General features: G+C 36.1%; 1 protein-coding gene across 6 annotated transcripts in view; it reads left to right on the top strand.

Moving 5' to 3' along the window:
* The window catches only part of Ubr2 (ubiquitin protein ligase E3 component n-recognin 2), a 96,875-nt gene that overhangs the window by 63,754 nt on the left and 11,074 nt on the right, over window positions 1-22,047 (top strand). For 5 of the 6 annotated variants that reach the window (XM_046426109.2, XM_046426107.2, XM_046426108.2 and 2 more), the window contains 12 exons: window positions 2,294-2,387; window positions 3,212-3,373; window positions 6,338-6,441; window positions 7,080-7,158; window positions 10,537-10,685; window positions 11,080-11,135; window positions 14,842-14,938; window positions 15,178-15,245; window positions 16,503-16,638; window positions 17,358-17,448; window positions 18,844-18,974; window positions 20,310-20,418. In XM_046426109.2, coding sequence (XP_046282065.1) covers window positions 2,294-2,387; window positions 3,212-3,373; window positions 6,338-6,441; window positions 7,080-7,158; window positions 10,537-10,685; window positions 11,080-11,135; window positions 14,842-14,938; window positions 15,178-15,245; window positions 16,503-16,638; window positions 17,358-17,448; window positions 18,844-18,974; window positions 20,310-20,418 — 1,276 coding nt within the window. The remainder of the gene's footprint in view (window positions 1-2,293; window positions 2,388-3,211; window positions 3,374-6,337; window positions 6,442-7,079; window positions 7,159-10,536; window positions 10,686-11,079; window positions 11,136-14,841; window positions 14,939-15,177; window positions 15,246-16,502; window positions 16,639-17,357; window positions 17,449-18,843; window positions 18,975-20,309; window positions 20,419-22,047) is intronic. The other variant, XM_046426110.2, reaches the window with a different exon arrangement.

Below are 22,047 nucleotides of genomic sequence, written 5' to 3'. Positions count from 1 at the left end.
CTTAATAATGACTACCAATTAATGTGGTTGTTAGTGTTTAGAGATTTTATTGATCTAACATTAACTCCAGAGGTATGGTGCTATCTTTAGCAGGTGAGTTGTCAGGAATTAACTTAGATAGATATGGAACCACTCTACCAGTTAAATATCAAGCCAGAAGCACACAACTGATAAATAGGAGAAATTCAAATAAAAGCTTTTCTTGTGATGTGATAGTAACATACTGTGGTATTTAATCGTCTTTCCTGTCATTCAGCATACTTATAAAGTCCATACTTTGTTGATACATTGAAATAATAGTAATTACTTTGTCTCATAGATAGAACCAGAGTGGATTATTGAGAACAGTGCTGTGAGTTACCTATGAGAGTAGCAAGCCTAGAGCCAGATTTGGACTTAGAATAGTGATATCTACCACAGAAAGGAGCATTTTGAAACAGAGACTACTGTGCAGGACTTTTATTAGGGAGAGCCTTGGGATCAACATCTTTAGAAAGAAAAGAAGCAGATTTGAGCAAAGTGAGACATTGAGCTATAATGTATTCCCCAAAGGGCCTCAGCCAGCCTAATGGGAGCTCTGGAGCCTGATAACCTATCAGAATTACCCTGAATTGGGGTGAGAAAACTGTATCTTTTACCCTAAATCTGATAAATGACTGGTTGCAAATCACCATGAAAGAGGCCCAGCCAGTTTTCTCTCAAAGATGGATAATAAATATTCTTCCAAGACTTGAAGGAGTATCATTCATTCCCACAGGGAGATCTGAACAGCACACCTTTATGTTTGTCATCTTTAGCTTGTTTACTACGTGTATATTCCTACGTGTGATAACCAATCAACTTTGAGAGTAAGAAACTGTCTTAGAAATTTCCAAAGCATTTCTTTAACCAGGAATTTCCAAATTAGGAATTTCCAAAACACTTTCACAGTAAAGAAGGTTCAAGAGCTCACATTGAAGAATAGAAGGTTAAAGGGCCCACTGGTAGGGTTGCAATCTCTCTACAAGCAAAATCTTCATAATGTGACTCTTGAAGCATCCCAGTTATTAAAAAAAAAAAAAAAAGTTTCATCTTTAAAAAATGGTTCTTTGAACTGTGTGCTTTATAAATTTATTCTGAGTCAAAGATAGAGTTCCTAATTTTGTTTAACATATTGCGAAAGAAAAGACTGGCTACAAGTGGATTTTCCAAATATTTTCACAGTTTATATCATAAAAGATTTTCTTTATGTTTTTATATTTTCATTGTCCTGATATATAAAGCATATTGAAACTCTAGTAATTCTTTCTAGAGTATTATGGAATTTTAGGGTTATATTAATATATATAGAAAACTCAAAAAACTCAAGAAGATATTTATCTTGTCTTCTCCTTTTGAATATAAAAATTAATACCCAGAACAAAAAATTCTGAATTAATTTTCCTTCTCATCTGATGTAGTATAAGCTTAGATAATTCTTTTATCAGTTTGGCTCTAGTACAGTGACTGTGATTATTATATGCATGAGTGTCTTCATAGGCAGAGTCTTCTAGGGAGCACCCTTTATTGTCAGAACATCTTTTTTATTAGAGTTCATTGTGACACACAGTCCCATGAAGACTAACCTTTTTACCTTGAGCTCAGGGCATGACGACATGATGGAGGGAATTAGAATCTCTGGATGCCCAAAGATTGAACATGTAGTCTTGGGAATTGGTTTCAGGAACCCCAATGGACACCAAAATTTTCACGCACTCAGGTCCCTTATACAAACAAAATGGCATAGTATTTGCATGTAACCAGTGTACATCCTTCTGTATACTTTAAATCATCTCTGGATTACTTAATTACCTTATACAATGTTAATTCTGTGTAAATAGTTGTTACACTGTAAGTTTAGGGAATAATGATAAGGAATAGTTTGTTTATCAATACAGGTACAATTTTATTTCCCCTAATATTTTTGTTCTCCTTTTGATTGAATCTATGGATGTGGAACTCAAGAATGTGGAGGACTAACTACTTAAATACAGAGTTCCAATTTCAGTTTGCAGATGGGAATGTTTAATTAATTTTCTCAAAGTGATGAAAATTAGATAGTTCAGCTTCCTAAATAATCCAGGGTCTTGAATAAATTATTGCTACCCTAAGAAAAATTATTGATAGCCTAAATGAAAGGAAAAAATTAGCATTTTATTTCAAGTTTACAAGTCCTTATCAAGGATTTCACAAATTTAAAGTTGCACATTTATTATAGGAAAACTAAATGCTTGGATTTTGTTGTTGTTTTGTTTTTGTTTGTTTTATAATGCAGAAAAATATGATCCATTATTCATGCACCCTGATCTGTCTTGCGGAACACACACAGGTAGCTGTGGGCACATTATGCATGCCCATTGTTGGCAAAGGTAATTTATATTCTTAATACTAGCTTATTTGAAGGTGCAAAATTGAATTTTTAAATAAAGGAAATTCCACTGTAGATGAAAATGAAAAAGAACTTAAGGTGTTGAAAGAAAAACTCCATATTGTTTGCCTAATAATGAAAGTGATTTGTTTTGTCATAGGTATAAAGGAGTTATTAGAAATTTCAAAGTATGTCAAATATATTTTTTTAGTGTAGTTTTATATCTGTCTCTTTGTTATCCCTCCAAAGAAGGGTGTAGATCTGTGTTAGGTAATAAACTAGAGGGGGGAAAAAAGGCTTTTTACAATGGGATAAGCTCTAGAAAAATAATTTTGTCTTTCCTCAGATCCAAGGTGAATAGCTCTTGATTCTAATGATGTTAGTCCTTACTTTATTACTCCCCAAGGTCTGTAAGGACTCCTATGTTAGGATGAGATAACACTAAATTTGTTCTACCTTGATACTTTCTATGCTTCTGAAAATCAACAAGTCAGTATTATTATCCTAGCACTGTGCTTACTGAGTTATCATGAACTGCCCCAAACAAGTCAGCCCTGTGGAAGTGACCAGACAGCCATCGTATCAGAAGTTTCTGTTGTTGCTTCTAAAGTACTTGTTTGCAAGTCATTTTTTTTCTTCCTGTTTTAAAACTGTCAATCCATTTTGATTGTTAAAACAACTTAAGAATTATAGTACCAGTGTTAAAATAATTCAGTTTATTTTTTAAGGATTTGTAGAAACAAATCCTTAAAATGTTGATGCTTATGACTTTTGTTGAAATAAATTACCATTTTTTTTTATGCCTCCTGTTCTCTAATTGTAAAGGTATTTTGATTCCGTTCAAGCTAAAGAGCAGCGAAGGCAACAGAGGTTACGCTTACATACAAGTTACGATGTAGAAAATGGAGAGTTCCTTTGCCCGCTTTGTGAATGCTTGAGTAATACTGTTATTCCTCTGTTGCTCCCTCCAAGAAATATTTTTAACAGGTAAGTTTTGGCTCATGATGCCTTAGAATAAAGCAATAGTTTGTTTTCAAGATAATAATAATAAGAAACTCTCCGTAGGTAATTGCATAATGTTTTCCAGGTACTTTCCTGGGAAATAAAATAACTTCATCTAGTTATTACTTCTAACAACCTATGGGTTATGATTTTGATTTTCAGGGAGGAACAGGCCAAAATTCAGGTTTCTTATTCACCCATAAATACTATAGAAGATATAAAATCTCTGTGTATTCATGAAAAATAAGTCTTTTTTATTTTTATTTTTTGTAGTTGTAGATAGACAGAATGCCCTTACTTTATTTTTTACATGGTGCTAAGGATTGAACCCAGTGCTTCACACATGCTAGGCAAAGTGCCCATAAGACTTTTTTTTTTTAATCTAGGCACTTTACTTTAAATATCTCCCTCACGTGTTATAAAAAATGCTCAGTAAAACTGGTAACATGAAAATCTGTTGATGTGTATGTCAGCTTTTCTCACTGTGTCCAAAATACCTAACAAGACAACTTAGAGGAGGAAACATTTATTTGGGCTCATGACTTCAGAGGTTCAGTCCATGGTCTGCAGGTTCTGTCTCTCTGGGCCCAAGGTGAGGTAGGGCATCATGGATTATGGATGAATTAGAGGAAAGATTTCTGTTCCTGGTGGTCAGGAAGCTGAAAGAGGAAGGGGCGCCTCAGGGAAGGTGAACTTTTCAAGGGCATGGCCCCAGTAACCCACCTCCTCCAGCCATGCCCCACCTGCCTAACATTACTACCCAGTTTGTCTGTTCAAACTGGGAAGGACTGATTAGGTTACAGCTCTCATAATCTAGTCATTTCACCTCTCAACATTGGTACATTAACCCAGGAGATTTGGGAGGACACTGCATATTCAAACAGTAACAATGTGTTTTGTTTTTATTTGTTTTTGTTGTTTTGAGAGGTACTGGGGATTAAACCCAGGGTCACTTAACCACTGAACTACATCCCCAGCCCTTTTTATTTTTTATTTTGAGACAGGATACCACTAAGTTTCTGAGGCTGGCCTTGAACTTGCAATCCTTCTTTCTTAGCCTCGTGAATTGCTGGAATTACAGGTGTGCACCACCACACCCAGCCTTAACAAGGTGTTTAAAATGGAAAGTTCCTGAGCCACCCAAGGGTGCCTCCTTGCAGGAAGATCACAAGTTCAAAACCAGTCTAGGCAACTTAACTAGACACTTTTAGGGTACTTCAATAGCAGTACTGGACATACTCATTTCACGTTAATTTGATACTGTGTACTATTGAAATCTGAACTTCATTTCTCAATTTAGAATTCTCCTATCTGCTTTATATGCACAAATACAGATTGTAAATATCTAATCTGAAATGGACCTACATGACACTTAAGAAATTTCAGATTTTGGAGGATTTAGATTTTGAATTTTCAGATTAGGGGTGCTATACATAAATATTCCAAAATCAGAAAATATCCGAAATCTGAAATACTTCTTTCTAGTCACAGCATTTTGAATAAGTGATATTCAACCTGTACTAATTTAAGTTTTATGAACATAAGTCATTTATTTCTGTATAATTATTTGCATTCAATTCAAAGCAGAGTCAGGTTTTTCTTTGAATTTTATGAGTTCACACTTTGACGTTTTAATCTATGCTACCACAGTAGGTTTCAATGTAAGCTGATGTGTTTTAATATAAAGGAATGTAGTGGTGCATATTGACACCTTCATTTGAACTAATAAAAAATTAATCATTAAAAATGCTGGGGAGTGATATTGGCCAAATTATATTGTTATATTGTGTGCATGTACAAATATATGAAACAAAACCCATCAGTAGTACAATTGTAGTGCACCAATAAAAGAATGAGGAAATAAAGAAATTAATCACTGGGCTAGGAACATAGCTCTAGTGGTAGAGCACTTATATAGCATGTGCAAAGCCCTGGATTTAATCCCCAGCACCACACATACAAATAAATAATAATCATTATGATTATAGATTTACTGCATATAGGGAGAAATCACACTTGTTGACTTTCACCTGTAGTTTTGGTGGTTCCGTTTTTTATTTTCTTATCCCATGAGAGTCAAGTATGTTTTAGTTATAATTGAAGACAGTAATAATACAAAAAGAATACAGTCTTTGGAGTCTAACAGAACTGAATTTGAATGCCACCTTGTGTCTTGTGGCCTTATTCAAGTTACATAGCTCTAAACCTCAGTTTCCTCATCAGTAAAACAGAGACAGTAATATATAAATGTGAATATTTGAGGATTAAATCTAATACAGTAAAGTGCTTTTGCTAATAGCTTGTCACATAGTGAGCACTTAATAAATATTAGTGGTATTGATTATGATATTTAAGAAATTCCAGCAAATTGCAGCACTGAAAAAAATAAAGTTTTGTTTTGTTGGTACCAGGGATTGAACTCAGGGGCATTTAGCCACATTCCTAAGCCCTTATTATATTTTATTTTGAGACAAGGTCTCGATAAGTTGCTGAGGCTGCCTTTGAACTCATGATCCTCCTATCTCAGCCTCTCAAATTGCTGGGATTACAGGCATGCACAACTGCATCTGTCTTGAAAGTAAAGTTTTAAACAATGTTATTACCACCTAATGACCTTAATGTTTTTATTTCCATTGACCAGTCAGGGATTTTTTTTTTTTTTTTTTTTTTTTTTTTTGGTATATGGACATAATATCTTTATTTATTTATTTCTATGAGGTGCTGAGGATCAAACCCAGGCCTCACATGTGCGAGGCAGGCGCTGTACCACTGAGCTATAGCCCCAGCCCTATTCAGGTTTTTTTAAGGCAGCAAATTTCCTCTTGCCTTTAAAAAAAAAAAAAAAAATTGAAATGTGTCAAAAGTACTTACCTGTGATGATTTAAGAAGTCTTTTGTATATTTAGTAACTACAAATAAAGTACTAAATGTTCTCTATAATCTTTTCTAGCAGGTCAAATTTTTCAGACCAACCAAATCTGAGTCAATGGATTAGAACAATATCTCAGCAAATAAAAGCATTACAGGTTCTTAGGAAAGAAGAAAGCACTCCCAGTAAGTTCTGGTAACCCATTTTCTTTATTTTTTTCCTCTGAAGTCTGAAATGATTGGAAAATATATTTTCAGAAGAAATCATTTAAAAGAGAAAGATTCCATTTAAAATTTTGATTCATTTTAATTTTCTTTGTCTTGACAACTGAATTTTATCTTACTGCGTTACTTTTCATACCTTAAAAATATACAAGCTCATGGGAATTTATGGAAAATATTTCCCACTTATTCCATTTTGTCAATAATCTTCTGGGATGAAGGAGATTATTAAAAAGCTAACTGTAGTTCATGGTGGGCTTTATTGTTAGCTGCATCAAAGGCTCCCCAAGTTTCATAGAAGGTGCACTGCACTTATGACTTTGGAGAAACAATATGAGCAGAATTTATATCATTGGTTTTCACAAAAACAAAATAGCATATTCTTTTGACTCTATCACGAGGAAAAGCCTAAGTAACTGAAGAAAGTACCTCATTCAACCAAAGCAATGGTATTTTTTCATGCTTTATATGGATATTATGCCAGTGTTTATTAATGGAACATTTTTTTCCTGGTTTTTGTTTTTGTTTTTTGCCTACATGACCGAAACATAGAAAAGTGTTGCGATCTATTAAATAATGGTATAAAATGCCTGTTTCTATAGATACTGCCTCTTCAAAGAATTCAGAGAATATGGGTGAATTACAGCTCCCTGAAGGGTTCAGGCCTAATTTTCATCCTAAGTGAGTATATTATTTTACTTCTTTTATATTTAGTCCATTTGGAATTAAGTCAGCAGGTAGTAGGAATATGATTTGGCAAGCTAGAAAGCAAATGTTACAGAATACGGATCTTGAATACTGATCTTGAATTCCAGGATGGTATTTGTTTCAGTATATTGGAAAAAAAAAAATCTAAACCATGTGGCATGTTTGACTCTTATCAACCTCTTCTATTTTGCATTGCCAACTTCCTGCAGTTTCCATCTAAGGATCCTTGATATCTCATCAGGACATATAACTCCACAAACTACTCAGTTTCCCCACTAAACTTCTGACTTCCATGTTTCTACTATGGACCCATAAAACTCTTAGTAACCCAGGATCAAAATCAGTATTTTCAATCCTGTTTTTACCCCATAGCCAATTAATTACAAAATGTATAGATTTTTAACTAGACTAACTTGGTTCAGTTCCCAGCACCAATGCTTGTTAACTGTAACTTTAAGCAAATTGCTTAACCTCTTTAAACCCCAATTCCCTCATCTGTAAAGTAAGGATGACTCATAGTTATTATGAGGGTAAGGTGACATGCATGTATAACCACCTGGAATCTGTCCCTGGTGTTTACTAAGTAATTCAATGCATAGAGAATTGAATGGCTTTAATAGGAAACAAACATCAGTCCTCTATCTCCCATGCTCCTCTCTCCACCCCCAATTCTGTCATTTTACTTGTCTCTTCTAGTATTTACCTCCATATTTCTAATTCAACATTATCTTTCTGTTGACTGATAAATTATATCATATTTTGGTTAAATCAATTGTCAGTATTTAGAACTGTCTCTTCTGATATAAGTTGCATATTGTATTTCCTTTTGTCTTTCCTATAGTTAATAATTACCTTTTCCTGTACTTGATTTTCTATATGTGTGTGTGTGTGTGTGTATATATATATATATATATATATATATATATGTATATGTATGTATATATTTCTAGCTGTTTTTGTTTTGTTTTGTTTTGTTTCTGAATGGTGCAATTGGTCTGTCAGAAGCCTGGCAATTGAGTTTATAACTGCTCAGACCTATCATACACTCTGTCCTGGACCCCTCCCCCGCACAGCTTCACAGCTCTATCCTCCTGTACCATTCCCCCTGGAGCTTTTCCCTGATCATGCTCCTCTTGTTTTCTAGATCATATATCTTCATCTTTCCTTACTCCCTCTGAACTGATAGATTCTTCAGAGTCCCAAGAAAGGATACCTAGATGTTAAATTTTCATGTCTGAAGTAATGTTTATGTTTATTATTATTATTATTATTATATTTATTTTTTTATGTGTAGATGGACACAACACAATGCCTTTATTTTTATGTGGTGCTGAGGATTGAACCCGGGTCCCGCGCGTGCTAGGCAAGCAGTCTACCGCTGAGCCACAATCCCAGCCCCAGTAATGTTTATTATATCCATAAGCTTGATTGATAATTTGTGTGTGGAAATCTAGGTTAGAAGTAATATTTCATCTAGATTTTGAAGGCATTGTTTTTCTAACTTCTAGGATCCATTGAGAAGGTAATGCCATTATGACTTCTGTTGCGCAACTTTATTACTTCTAGAAACAGTTGGGACCTTCTGTCCCCAGAGTTAAATTTCTCTGACATTTCTTGTTATGTGAATCTTTTTTCATTTATTTAGTTGTTTTCAGTAAGCCTTTTGAATCCAAAGATAGGTGTCTTTATTTCTGAGAGTTTTTTTTAATTGTTGTTTGTACTTTCTTAGATAATTTTCTCCTTTCATTTTCTGTTCTTTGAGTAGTATTACTAACAGCTCACCATTATCCTTCTTAGATTGATCCTCTAAATTCTTTTCGTATTTATTTATTTATTTATTAATTACCAGGAATTGAACCCAGGGGCACTTAAACACTAAGCTACATCCCCAGCTCTTTCTTATATTTTATTTAGAGACAGGAAGTTGCAGAGTTGCTTAAGGACTAAGTTGCTAAGGCTGGCTTTGAACTCGCAATCCTGCCTCAGCTTCCAAGCTGCTGAGATTACAACTGCCTGGCTGATTTTCTTTTAACTTATCTCTGTTTTCCCTGATATCTTCTTCTTCTTTTTTTCCCCCCTGCTTGTTTTGATTTATCTCTTTGATGTTTTTAAATGTTAGTTGATCTTTGACAGTAAGGAGGTCATTGGGTACTTGATGGATAACTTAGAGCTTGTTGACTTGTGAGCCTCACAGCCAGGTGATCAAGCCATCACTAGTCTCAGTTGTGTAGAACAACTTGCTCCTTAGAATTCTTCACTGGAAAAAGCAGTGTGTGGCAGTGGGTATGCATCACTGAAAGAGGGCTAAGGGCCCCATAGTTCATTCTGTAGACTTTTGTCTATTGCCTTGTTTGCAACTTTATTCCTCCCAGCTGCTGACCCAAAGAGCAAAACTCCTCTCAGGCAGGGACAGTGGGACAGTTTGCTGTCCCAGATTATTCTTTTACATATAATTATCTCTAAATACATGTTAAATGGTTCATTTCCTATATGGGAAAGAGCGTTTAAGAAACTGAACTGTTGGGGGATGGGAATGGGAAAGATAGTGGAATGAATCAGACAAAACTTTCCTATGTTTTTTTTTTTAAATATATTTGTTTTTTAGTTGTAGTTGCACACAATATCTTTATTTATTTATTTTTATGTGGTGCTGAGGATCAAACCCAGGGCCTCTCATGTGCTAGGCGAGTGCTCTACCACTGAGCCCCAGCCCCAGCCCAACTTTCCTATCTTCATATATGAATACATGACTAGTGTAACCCCACATCATGTACAACCACAAGAATGGGAAGTTTTATTCCATGTATGTGTAATATGTTAAAGTACATTCTACTTTCATGTATAACTAAAAAGAACAAACTTTTAAAAAATAAAGAAACTGAACTCTTTCACTGGGCACAGTGGCACACACCTGCCATCTCAGCAGCTTGGGAGATTGAGGCAGGAGGATTATAAGTTGAAGGTCAGCCTGGGCAATTCACAAAACCCTGTCTGAAAACAAAAAATTTTTTTAAAAAGAGATGGGACAGGGGCTGGGGATGTGGCTCAAGCGGTAATGCGCTCGCCTGGCATGTGCGGGGTGCTGGATTCGATCCTCAGCGCCACATAAAAAAATAAAATAAAGATGTTGTCCACCGAAAACTAAAAAAAATAAATATTAAAAAATTTTCTCTCTCTCTCTCTCTGTCTCTCTCCAAAAAAAAAAAAGATGGGACGTAGCTCAATGGTAAAGCACCTCTAAGTGTAATCCTTGGCACAAAAAAAGAGAGAGAGAGAGAGAGAAAAAACACTGAATCATTTTTATTGATGTATACAACTTATTTTGAACTACTATGTATATATCCATTTCAGGAATCCTTATTCTGAGAGCATAAAGGAAATGCTAACAACATTTGGAACTGCTACTTATAAGGTGGGACTAAAGGTTCATCCCAATGAAGAAGATCCCCGGGTGCCCATAATGTGTTGGGGTAGTTGTGCATACACCATTCAGAGCATAGGTAAGAGACTGATGGTCATTTCTCTTTTAAGTCACAAGCATACATTGATAGGAATTCTGTGTAGAGTCCTGGTTTTCAATGAGGTGTTAAGAGTAGACAAAAATATGGAGAAATAATAAGTATAGTAAACTGACACAATGCTAATTTGACACTTTAAAAATTAACCACAGCAACAGAATGGGTTTTGGTGGCAGTTACATTACAGTGTCTTATAAACTGAGGGAATATGGCTTTATTTTTACTTTTCATATGAAATTCTTATGAAAGTCTTAAAGATTTCAAAACCTGACAATATTATGCTTTCTAAAGAAAGGGTTGGTTTTGCACTTTTTCAATGATCATAACAAAATGTATGCATAGCAAAATTATCATCTTAATCATTTTTAATCTGCAGAAAGAATTCTGAGTGATGAAGATAAACCATTGTTTGGTCCTTTGCCATGCAGACTGGTAAGTTCTGAGTTTATTCAATTCAAAGGATGAAATGGAAAGTAGGTGGTTTACTTCTTTTAAACTTAAAAACCTGAAAGTTTTTTTAACCGTGCCTTGACACCTTTTTAGAGTAAAATCCTTTGTTTTTTTGTTTTTTTTTTGGGGGGGGGGGGTAAAGCTATCAAAGAAGTAATGTTTGTGACTAACTTGTGTGTATGTGTGTTGCTGGGGATCAAACTCAGGGCCCCAGGATGCCTGGCAAATGTTCTACAACTGAGCCACATCCACAGCCGCCCATTATTTAACTTTTCTTGATATTTCTAGAAGTAAAAATGAATTTCTAAAGTAACTATAACTCTTTTCATCTGAATCTCTTGCTTAATTAAGCACTTGAAAAGATAAAAAGAAACTAAAACCAAGAGTGCATGTTCTTGAGGTATTCAGTGCTGTAATTGGAAATAACAGAACACACCCTTTACCACATTTGGCCACTTTTATAAATAAATGACATATAAGTAAGTACAAATTCATGTTGAACTGGGTATGAATAAAATGAGGAAGGGAGTACAATCATGGCTTGCTAATATTTACTCTGTAGCTTAGTGTGATAGTGTTGTATACTGCTTGTTCAAGCTTATAATCATAAAAATGCCTTTGAGAAAAAATTATCCAGTTGTATTCATTTAGAATCACCTGGGAAGTTTTGAGAAATACCAGGCTCTATTCTAGGTCACTTAAACAAGAGTCTCTGGAGATGGACCCCAAGCATTAACATTTGTTTAAAAGTTCCCAGGAGCCAGTACTGAGGACCTCATCAAGAAACAAAAACCAATGTAGAAAATATAGTTGTCAGTCATCACCTGTTTAGTTTGCTGGCTTTGTTTTCATTGCAAACACCTAGAATCTCAGAACCTTTTTTAAGGTTTTAGGAATACAGATTTTGCATTAGATGTTCTCTGCTATTATTGGGCATTAAAACCCTCTCTTGAAATTTTAAAAAATATAGAAAGTTAGCCCCCTTCAGACTTATTAATTAGAATATTTAGGAATATTTGTTTTGTTTTTGTGGTGTTGGGGATTGAACTCAGGCCTTCTGCATGCTGGGCAAGTGAACTACCAACTGAGCTATATCCTAGCCCTTTTGGAGTAGAGTCTGAGTTGTATCTTTATGTAAATCAGCAGAATGGGGAGTTCACATCAGTTTTTTTTTTTTTTAATAGGTATAGATGTATGCAGTACCTTTATTTGATTTACTTATTTTTATGCAGTGCTGAGGATCGAACCCAATGCCTCACACGTGCTAGACAAGTGCTCTACCACTGAGCTACACCCCCAGCCCCACATCAGTCTTCATTAATGTGATATGATTGATATGACTATCAGATCATTGTTGACTATAAGGTATTTTTTACTGTAGTATAAGAATTGATAGGGCTGGGGTTGTGGCTCAGCGGTAGAGCACTCACTTAGCATGGACGAGGCCCTGGGTTCAATCCTCAGCACTGCCAAAAATAAATAAATTAATTAAAGCTATTGTATCTAACTACGACTAAAAAATAAATATTTAAAAAATTAAAAAGAATTGATAAATATGTTGACTATTAAAAAGGCAATCATAAGTGTATAGTACAGAGTTTGTCTAGTTTTATTCTGTTCATATTGTTTTATAATAATATGTAGAGTGTCTTAAGCAGACTTCTGAGAACTCTTTTTTTTTAATATTTATTTTTTAGTTGAACACAATACCTTTATTTTATTAATTTTTATGTCATGCTGATGATTAAATCCAGGGCCTTGCACATGCTAGGCAAGTGCTCTACCGCTGAGCCACAACCCCAGCCCCTTCTGAGAACTTCAAGCTTTATCTTCCCTGGCATACCTCTCAGAGCCATATGCTATAAATTAAGTATCTCTTTTCAGTGACAACTACCACCTTCAGTTGTCTCCTTCCTCCTTTTCTTCCTTTTCCCACCTGCAAAGCTTTAAGCTTCTTGTGAGCAGAAAGAGAGTGAGTTTTCTTTTCAGTGTTTATTGAGCCAAACAATACAGAAAATTTGAAAAATAGAGAATAAGCAGGGAGAAAAAGAGCATCAACTTCACCCCTGTCCACATTTTTTTTTTAAAGAGAAAGTGAGAGAGAGAATTTTTAATATTTATTTATTTATTTTGGTTTTCGGCGGACACAACATCTTTGTATGTGGTGCTGAGGATCAACCCGGGCCACATGCATGCCAGGCGAGCATGCTACCGCCTGAGCCACATCCCCAGCCCAATGTCCACATTTTTTTATGAACATATTTATACTTGATTATTATTTTCCTGTAGTTTTGTACCGGTTGTATTTTTCACTTTCAATTAAGAGTTTTCTCATTCTTGCTACTTAGTCTTTTTTTTTTTTTTTAGTTGAACATGGACATAGTACCTTTATTTTATTTATTTTTATGTTGTGCTGAGGATTGAACTTAGTGCCTCGCACATGCAAGGCAAGTGCTCTACTACTGAACAACAACCCCAGGCCTACTACAGTGGGGAGACGGAGGCAGGAGAAGCTGAGCAGCTCGCCCAGGCTGGGGGATCCAGGGTCCAGAGCCAGGTGTTCCCGGGCTCCGGAGCCTGTCCCTCTCCACACTACTTAGTCTTAAAAACAGTTTTTTGTTTGTTTGTTTGTTTTTGTGTGTGTGTGTGTGTGTGTGTCTGCCTACACCTTGGTTTGTGTATACATCTTCTTGTACAGTTTCCCCAATATTTGAAGTATTTCCTATACTTTGGAGTATCTTTTTAGAATAAATATGAGGAAATACGGCATCAGCTTCTTGGGAGAGTTTGTTGCTGGCTAGCTGTTGATACATGTACTGGTATTCTTTTCCGGAGAGAACTGGCAACATGATGGCAAGGAAATGACTCTTTTTTGGAGGGGTGGAGGAGGTGGTGGTGTTGGGGATTGAACCCAGGGCTTTGTGCATGCTAGGCAAGCACTCTACCAACTGAGCTATTTCCCCAATGAGGAGATGACTCTTTTTGATACCATGGATTAAAACCCTGGGTTGCTTAACCCCTGAGCAACATCTTCAGCCCTTTTTCTACATTTTATTTTGAGACAGGGTCTCACCAAGTTTACTTAGGGCCTCAGCTTCCCCAGCTGCTGGAATTACAGACGTGTACCACCACACCCAGCAAGGAGATGACATTTGTTCATTCAGGATATAATTAGATATTTTCCATACTGTTCATTCTGCTAAAGACATGTCATGAACTAGTTGTGGTGCCATATGCCTGTAATCCCACCTACTTAGAGACTGAGGCAAGAGGATCAAAAGTTTGAGGCCAGCCTGAACAACTTAGCCAGACCCTGTCTCACAATGAAATAGAAAGGTCTGGGTGTCACTTTCCTATAATCCCAGCTTTACAGGAAGCTGAGGCAGGAGGATCACAAGTTGGAAGCCAGCTTGAGCAACTTAGAAAAACCTTGTCTCATATTTTTTTTAGAAAAGGGCTAGAGATGTAACTCAGTGGTAGAGCAATTGCTTAGCATGTGTGAGGCCCTGGGTTCAATCCCCAGTACTACAAAGAATAAAATAATAAATTAAGATGTCATAGATTCCTTTTCCTACCATCTATAGCGATGTCATTGTATATACAGGTGGGCTTTGAATTAGCATTTCTGAAAGAAGAAGGCTACATCTTTTGTTGACTTTTGATAATTGTGTCAATTTCTTTATTTCAGGATGACTGTCTCAGGTCACTAACAAGATTTGCAGCAGCACATTGGACAGTGGCATCACTTTCAGTGGTACAAGGGCATCTTTGTAAACTTTTTGCATGTGAGTATTAATATGTTTATAATATATGATATGGAAATGTCTCATCTGAAATTTTGTTTTCAGCTGTATAACTTCTCAGAAATGAAATATTTGGTAGTACTGTTTTTGTTAAATGTGAGCTCTGGCTCATTAATTCATATATAACTTGCAAAAAGATAAATTAAAACTATGTTTTATGCCTTTTAACATACGTTGGCATATGAAATATGCTAATGAATTCTTTTTCTTTAAATCTGTAGCATTGGTGCCTAATGATAGCTATGAAGACCTTCCATGCATATTAGATATCGACATGTTTCATTTATTGGTGGGTATTTTGCAGTTTGTTAAAGTTCTCTTTATTGTTAACTTTACCTTTGGTTTGGTGAGTAGTATGGAAGCATAGAGAAGGTGTTATCTATCATATGCTATTATTCTTAACTTCTCAATATAATTTTTTTATGAGGAGCCTTGGAAAGAAAATATTTGGGAATCTAGTTGACAGACTTGATCTGGGTATCTAGACATCCTCCTTCTCTTATTTTACTCTGAGGCTGAGGTCATTAATTTAGCCTGTCTGTGCTTTTTACATATAATAAAGAGGTAAAAATAATAGCAGCAGCCTAAGGGCTACTGCTGGTTCATAGAGTTTTTTTGTGCATTTTAGCAAATCTGTCAGATACAATCCTATGGTTTCACTGCTTAATGACAGACAGTTCCTTTTTATGATTCAGGGAGAGAGACAGCTACTGAGCAAGTGCAGTGTGGTACCAGGACGCATAGCTGGCCAAGCAGTAGGTGGCCAGATATCAGCCCCCACCTCAGGTGGGTTGCCTTGCACAGGTTCCAGAGTGCACTGTCACATAGTGCAGCCCAAGTGTTGTCCCCGTAATCTCTAGATTCATCAGTATTTCAGAACTTCATGGGTTAATCTATATACAGATTATATTTTAAGGACTATAGACACATTTTAAGGAATATAAACCTAAAATGTCAGCTGTTGTTATTATTTCCACTGCTACTGCAAACACCATTGTTGGCATCACCATACCAGCAGCAGGGGACTAGCATTTATTGTGTACCTACCTGTTTTCACATACACTCAGGTTTGTCCTCAATCCCTACTATTGCTTTATTCCAAATTTCTTATCTCAAGTTTACCAGTAGAAAAACTGATGCTCGGAGGTGTTAAGTTGTCCCAAAGCTCATACTTTTTCCACAGTTTCCTCCCTTGAAAAATTTCAGGTGTTTTATTTCCATTAATAATAAGCTTTTTGTGTCGGGCAGTGGTGTAAGCCTGTAAGTCCAGTGGCTCAGGAGGCTGAGGCAGGAGGATTGTGAGTTCAAAGCCAGCCTCAGCAATTTAATGATACCTTGTTTTAAAATTTTTAAAAAAGGGCTGGGTTGTAACTCAGTGGTAAAGTGCTTCTAGGTAACCTCCCCTGTAACCTCCCCTGCCTCCATCCTCATCCCCCCAAAAAAGCTTTCTTGAAGGGCCTAAACTCAGAAGGGATTATGGTAAGAAAATGGGAGTGTGTTTAGCTGTGAGGAAAGGCACTGACTGATGTTCTGCATTGGTGTCTAGGTGGGCTTGGTGCTGGCTTTCCCTGCCTTGCAGTGTCAGGATTTTTCAGGGGTCAGCCTCAGCACTGGAGACCTCCACATTTTTCATCTGGTTACTATGGCACACATCATACAGATCTTACTTACCTCATGTACAGGTAACTCTTCCTTTTTGTCTTCTTGAATTTTCTCAGTTTAAAAAATGTTAGAGGAGGGCTGGCTCAGTGGTAGAGTGCTCGCCTAGCACATGTCAGACACTGGGTTTGATCCTCAGCACCACATAAAAATAAATAAATAAAATAAAGATATTGTGTCCATCTGTAACTTTAAAAAAAATTAATACTAGAGGAAAAAGTATTTTGGGTGAGAATATATAAATTAAAATTGGGTTTTGTGCTTTTTCTGTTTATTCTCATGTAGAAGTTTTGAAACAAATTTCTTTCTCCTTTTAAAATCCCCTAGCAATGTAAATGTTTGTACTTTTGTTTTATTTCATAAGTTCATCAACATATGAGTACCAAAACAGTGGAGCCCCTTAGAATTTTACGTTTAAAATGCCCCCCCCCTGTTTTTTTTTTCACTCGTATGTTTGTTAATCACTGTTAAGTCATGTATTACATTCAAACTTCCTGGTTTTTCATACCTTTAGGATGATACTTTAGCTGATTTCATCCATAGTATGTCAGCTGGCTTGCTGATCTGGTGGAGATCAATAGAGTGCTCACACTTTGAAGGATTAAAATTCTGTATAGTTTGTGAGAATACTTTGTTATTTGTGAGTGTACAAATATATTTAAATGCTTAACCTATGTGATCATCACTCCATTTGACAACACAGTAGGAAAATACAGAGTGCTAGTATTTCCTTATCTTTCAGAAGAGAATGGCATGGATCAAGAAAATCCCACTGGTGAAGAAGAATTAGCAGTTCTTGCTTTGTATAAAACCATTCACCAGTATACAGGAAGGTGAGATTATAATCTTTATATGATTGACTAAATATTAGTAGGGGTCAACATGAAAAAGGAATGTATTTGTTAATTAGGAGAAATTGCATCTATTAACATGTTTTAAAAGAGAATAGAGACTACTGCAGTGGCATACACCTGCAAACCCAGTGGCTCAGGAGATTGAGGTAAAAGGACTAAAAATTCAAGGCCAGCCTCACAATGTAGTGAGATCCTTTCTCAAAGTAAAAAGGGCTGGGGGTATATAGCTCAGTGGTAGAGCACTCCTGAGTTCAGTCCCCAGTACCATACACACACACACCAAAAAAAAAGAAAAAAAAAACAAAAAGAAGAAAAAAGAAAAAGACAGGAATACAATCTCTAGCACTATGGGTATACTTATATAATTAGAAATATCTTAGAAAAGGGTAATCGTATATAGTGCTTCCCACATTTATTCGTCCGTGGAGCCCTTCATTTTCCCGGAGGATCTCACTCACAGAGTGCTGGATAGATGTATTTTGGAGAGATACTTTTCTAAAACACACATGATCACATTGGGAATTTGAATGCATATTTAACTAGCTTGGTATGTTTTTTTAAGGTAATATTCAGCAGTAGCAGGAATAATGTGAAATTATTAAAACATCACATGATGTTGGAGTTACTGTGATTTGGTGCAACAGTTTCACTTAGCTTTTAACTCTGTATGTCAAGAACCTAGGGCGGGATATAGCTCAGTTGGTAGAGTGCTTGCCTAGCCTGCCCAAGGCCCTGGGTTCAATCCCCAGCACCACAAAAAACAAACAATGAGAACCTATAAAATGTTTGTTCTTTGACTACAGTGTCTCGTTTCTGAGTATCTACACTAACAAAATAATCCAACATATAGAAAAGTCTATAAGTATATAAAGACATATATTTTAATACTATTTACATTAGCCAAGAATTGAAAATAATCTAAATGTTTGCATATGGAGGAATAGTTTGGTGTAGGTTATGGTTAATGCATTTCAAAATATTACCAATGTAAAAAAAATATTGCCAATGTATTAAAATTATGGCATGTAGTGTTCTGGAAAGCATGTTAATCTTAAATTTCATATGTTACATTTATAATTGTATGAGACAAATTCGTATGAAAATAGTTTGCTGGCATGATACCTACTGGTAGAAGATGCTGGAATAGTTGATGGTTTTTCAATTTCCAGACTTTTTTTATGTGGCTATGTTACTTTTGTAAATTTTCGTAGCAGCATTGGAGGCTACATAACTAGTTGGCATCCTGTCATAGTCAAAGTTACTACTACTAGCCTGTTAAGCCACTCCTAAGCATATATGTTCTGTTTTCACGCTGTGCTTTAACTAGAATGATCTTTTCTTACTAGATTTCCTAATAATCATTTTCTGTTGTAGTGCCTTGAAAGAAATACCTTCTGGCTGGCATCTGTGGAAGAGCATCAGAGCTGGGATCATGCCTTTTCTGAAGTGCTCTGCGTTGTTTTTTCATTACCTAAATGGAGTTCCATCCCCACCTGACATTCAAGGTAATGTCTCATTTCTTTTCAAATGTAGGAAATATTTGTACTCTTTTCACAGTTTAGAATAAAGCTGACCATGCCTGTAATCCCAGCGGCTTGGGAGGCTGAGATAGGAGGATTGCAAATTCAAAACCAGCCTTAGCAATGGTGAGGTGCTTAGCAACTCAGTGAGACCCTATCTATGTTCTTGTCTACTTTTTATTTGAATCTCATTAAATGTACTTTTAAACTTCTGTGTAAATATTTTTGCATTTGCAAGCACTCCCATAAAGACTGTAGTTCTCCTTTCAGGTATTAAATTGTTTGATTGTGTGGTTCAAAACTGTGTTCCTCAGATTTTAAAAAGTGAAACAATTTTATGTGGTTTTTAATTTGAAATGTATGGCATTAAAATTCAAAATACCATAACTGCACATAAATTTGATTTTAAGGTGGGAATTCATTTGCTCTTTCAGTTGTTTTCTATGTTCTCTTTTAATTTATTTAATAAAAGTAGTATAAGTGTTCATGTAACTGTGCTCTGATAGTACCTGGCACTGGTCATAGGATGCCTGCATGTAACTGTCTAAAGGTTTTTTGACAGGCGTCTCTATTCTTTCAGTTGCCCAGGCACCATTTAGAATAATCCAAAATATTTATTTATGATTAGAGTTAGTATTTAAGGTCATCTCTCATGATACAATCACTTTAATTTTAAGTTTTTTTCTAATTTTTTAATTCTATTTAGATATACAACATGAGAATGTGCTTTGACATATGATACATATACATGGAGTATAACTTATTCTAGTTAGGATCCCATTTTTGTGGTTGAACATGATGTGGAGTTGCACTGGTTGTTCATTCATATATGGGCATGGGAAAGTTATGTCCCATTTATACTATTTCCACACCCTTCCCTTCATTCCTCTTTGTCTAATCCAGTGAACTTCTATTCTTCCCTGCCCTTATTCTGTGTTAGCATCTGCCTAATAAAATCACTTTATATTTCTGTACTACTATAAACTTTTCCAGAACACCATACGTTATTTTTGTCATTTAAGGTTTACAGTAACCCTCTGAAGTAGATTGTGCGAGTGCACTGTTTTCCAAATGTTTTATATAGCTGCTATGCCAGGAAATTGTGACCAGTCTTTGTAGGAGTCACCTGATTCTACTGTTCATTGCATCATTTTCCATAAATCCCTTCCATGTGCCATTCTGTTAACCTACCAGTTCTATACCTAACAAATATGAACTCTCAGATTTTACTTTTTTTAATTTTTTTATTTAAAGCTCTGCTGTTGCTTATTCCCATGCAGAATGTTGTTTTATGATTATTCTTTTCTTCTACATTTGCAGTTTCTGGACTAAGCCATTTTGAACATTTATGTAACTACCTTTCCCTACCAACCAATCTCATTTGCCTTTTTCAAGAAAATAATGAGATAATGAATTCACTGATTGAAAGGTAATGATTATACATGATGCTTTTCTTCATTATATTAAATAGTTATATGAAACAAACTAATTTTTCACATATATGGCAAAATTCTCAAATAGTGAGCCAATAAAATTCAACACATAAAATTTGTACTATAAGATTTAGTACTTTTTTATGCTGGGCATGGTGGTGCACACTTGTAATCCCAGCAGCTCAGGAGGATGAGTGGGAGGATATAAGTTCAAAGCCAGCCTCAGCAAAAGCAAGGCACTAAGCAACTCAATGAGAGCCTGTCTCTAAATAAAATATAAAGAAGGGCTGGGGATGTGGCTCAGTAGTTAAGTGCCTCTGAGTTCAATTAGTACATTTTAGCTAAGTATTTGACTTTTAAAAAGGATAAGGTTTTTGCCAGGATAATGAATAAACATAAACAGATTTGCATGGAAAGGGAGTCATGGTAGGAATGCTTTTTTTATTTTGAGACAGGGTCTCATTGAGCTGCTGAGACTGCCCTTAAAAATGTGATCCTCCAGGGATAGGATTGTGGCTCAGCAGTAGAGTACTCGCCTAGCACATGCAAGGCCCTGGGTTAGATCCTTAGCACCACATAAAAATAAATAAATAAAATAAAGGTATTGTGTCCAACTACAACTAAAAAATAAATATTAAAAAAAAATGTGATCCTCATGCTGTAGCCTCCGAGGATCACAAACATGCGCCATTAGGCCCAGCTTGAAATGCTTATTTCATTATGTGAATTTATTTGTTAAGGACTCTGTTCCATAGATTTTTAAAGCTAAAAGAAACATTAAGGATTGTCTTCTAGTCCAGATTCTCACTTTGTGTTTGAAAACATTGAAGTCTAGAGGAATTGACCTATCAATCCCGTGAAGTTAGTGACTGAGTTAAGATATTTGCCTATTCTACCCACAAAATGTGTAAATCATAAATCTGATAAGAATGAATAGCCATGCTGGGTGTGGTGGCACATGCCTATAATCCCAACAGCCTGATAGGATGAGGCAGGAGGATAGCTGTACTGTCCCAAACCCTTTCCTCTCTCCTCCCTGCCTAGGGAACAGCTATGCGGGTGGCTGGCGCCTCTTACCTTTAGCCTGGATTTCCACTCACACTGAGGGACAGTCCACAGCCCACCCGCCCTCCTCCTTCCTTTGGATTCCTCAGCCTCCCAGAGACCAGTCCAAGTCACCTTAGACATGCTCCTGGTTCTGGTAGGCTGAGTCAGGAGGATAGCAAGTTCAAAGCCAGCCTCAGCAAATAAGTAAGGCACTAAGCAATCAGCAAGACCCTGTCTTTAATAAAATGCTAAATAGGGCTGGGGATATAGCTCAGTGGTTGAGTGTCCCTGAGTTCAATCCCCAGTACCGCCCCCTCTCCCCCCCCCAAAAAAAAAAGAAAAAAAGAATTAATAGCCAGAACTCCTACAATTGAACATTATTTAAAAATAATAATTCGGGCTGGGGTTGTAGCTCAGCGGTAGAACACTTACCTAGCATATGCAAGGCACTGGGTTCAATCCTCAGTACCACATAAAAATAAATAACTAAAATAAAGGTATGAGCTGGGGTTGTGGCTCAGTGGCACAGCACTTGCCTAGCATGTGTGAGGCACTGGGTTCGATTCTCAGCACTGTGT

This window comes from Marmota monax, unplaced genomic scaffold (assembly GCF_021218885.2).
Source record: "Marmota monax isolate L192 unplaced genomic scaffold, Marmota_monax_Labrador192_F-V1.1 WCK01_AAM20220418_F8-fsc00187, whole genome shotgun sequence".
Lineage (NCBI taxonomy): Eukaryota > Metazoa > Chordata > Mammalia > Rodentia > Sciuridae > Marmota > Marmota monax.
This window is presented reverse-complemented; position numbering and strand designations above follow the sequence as displayed.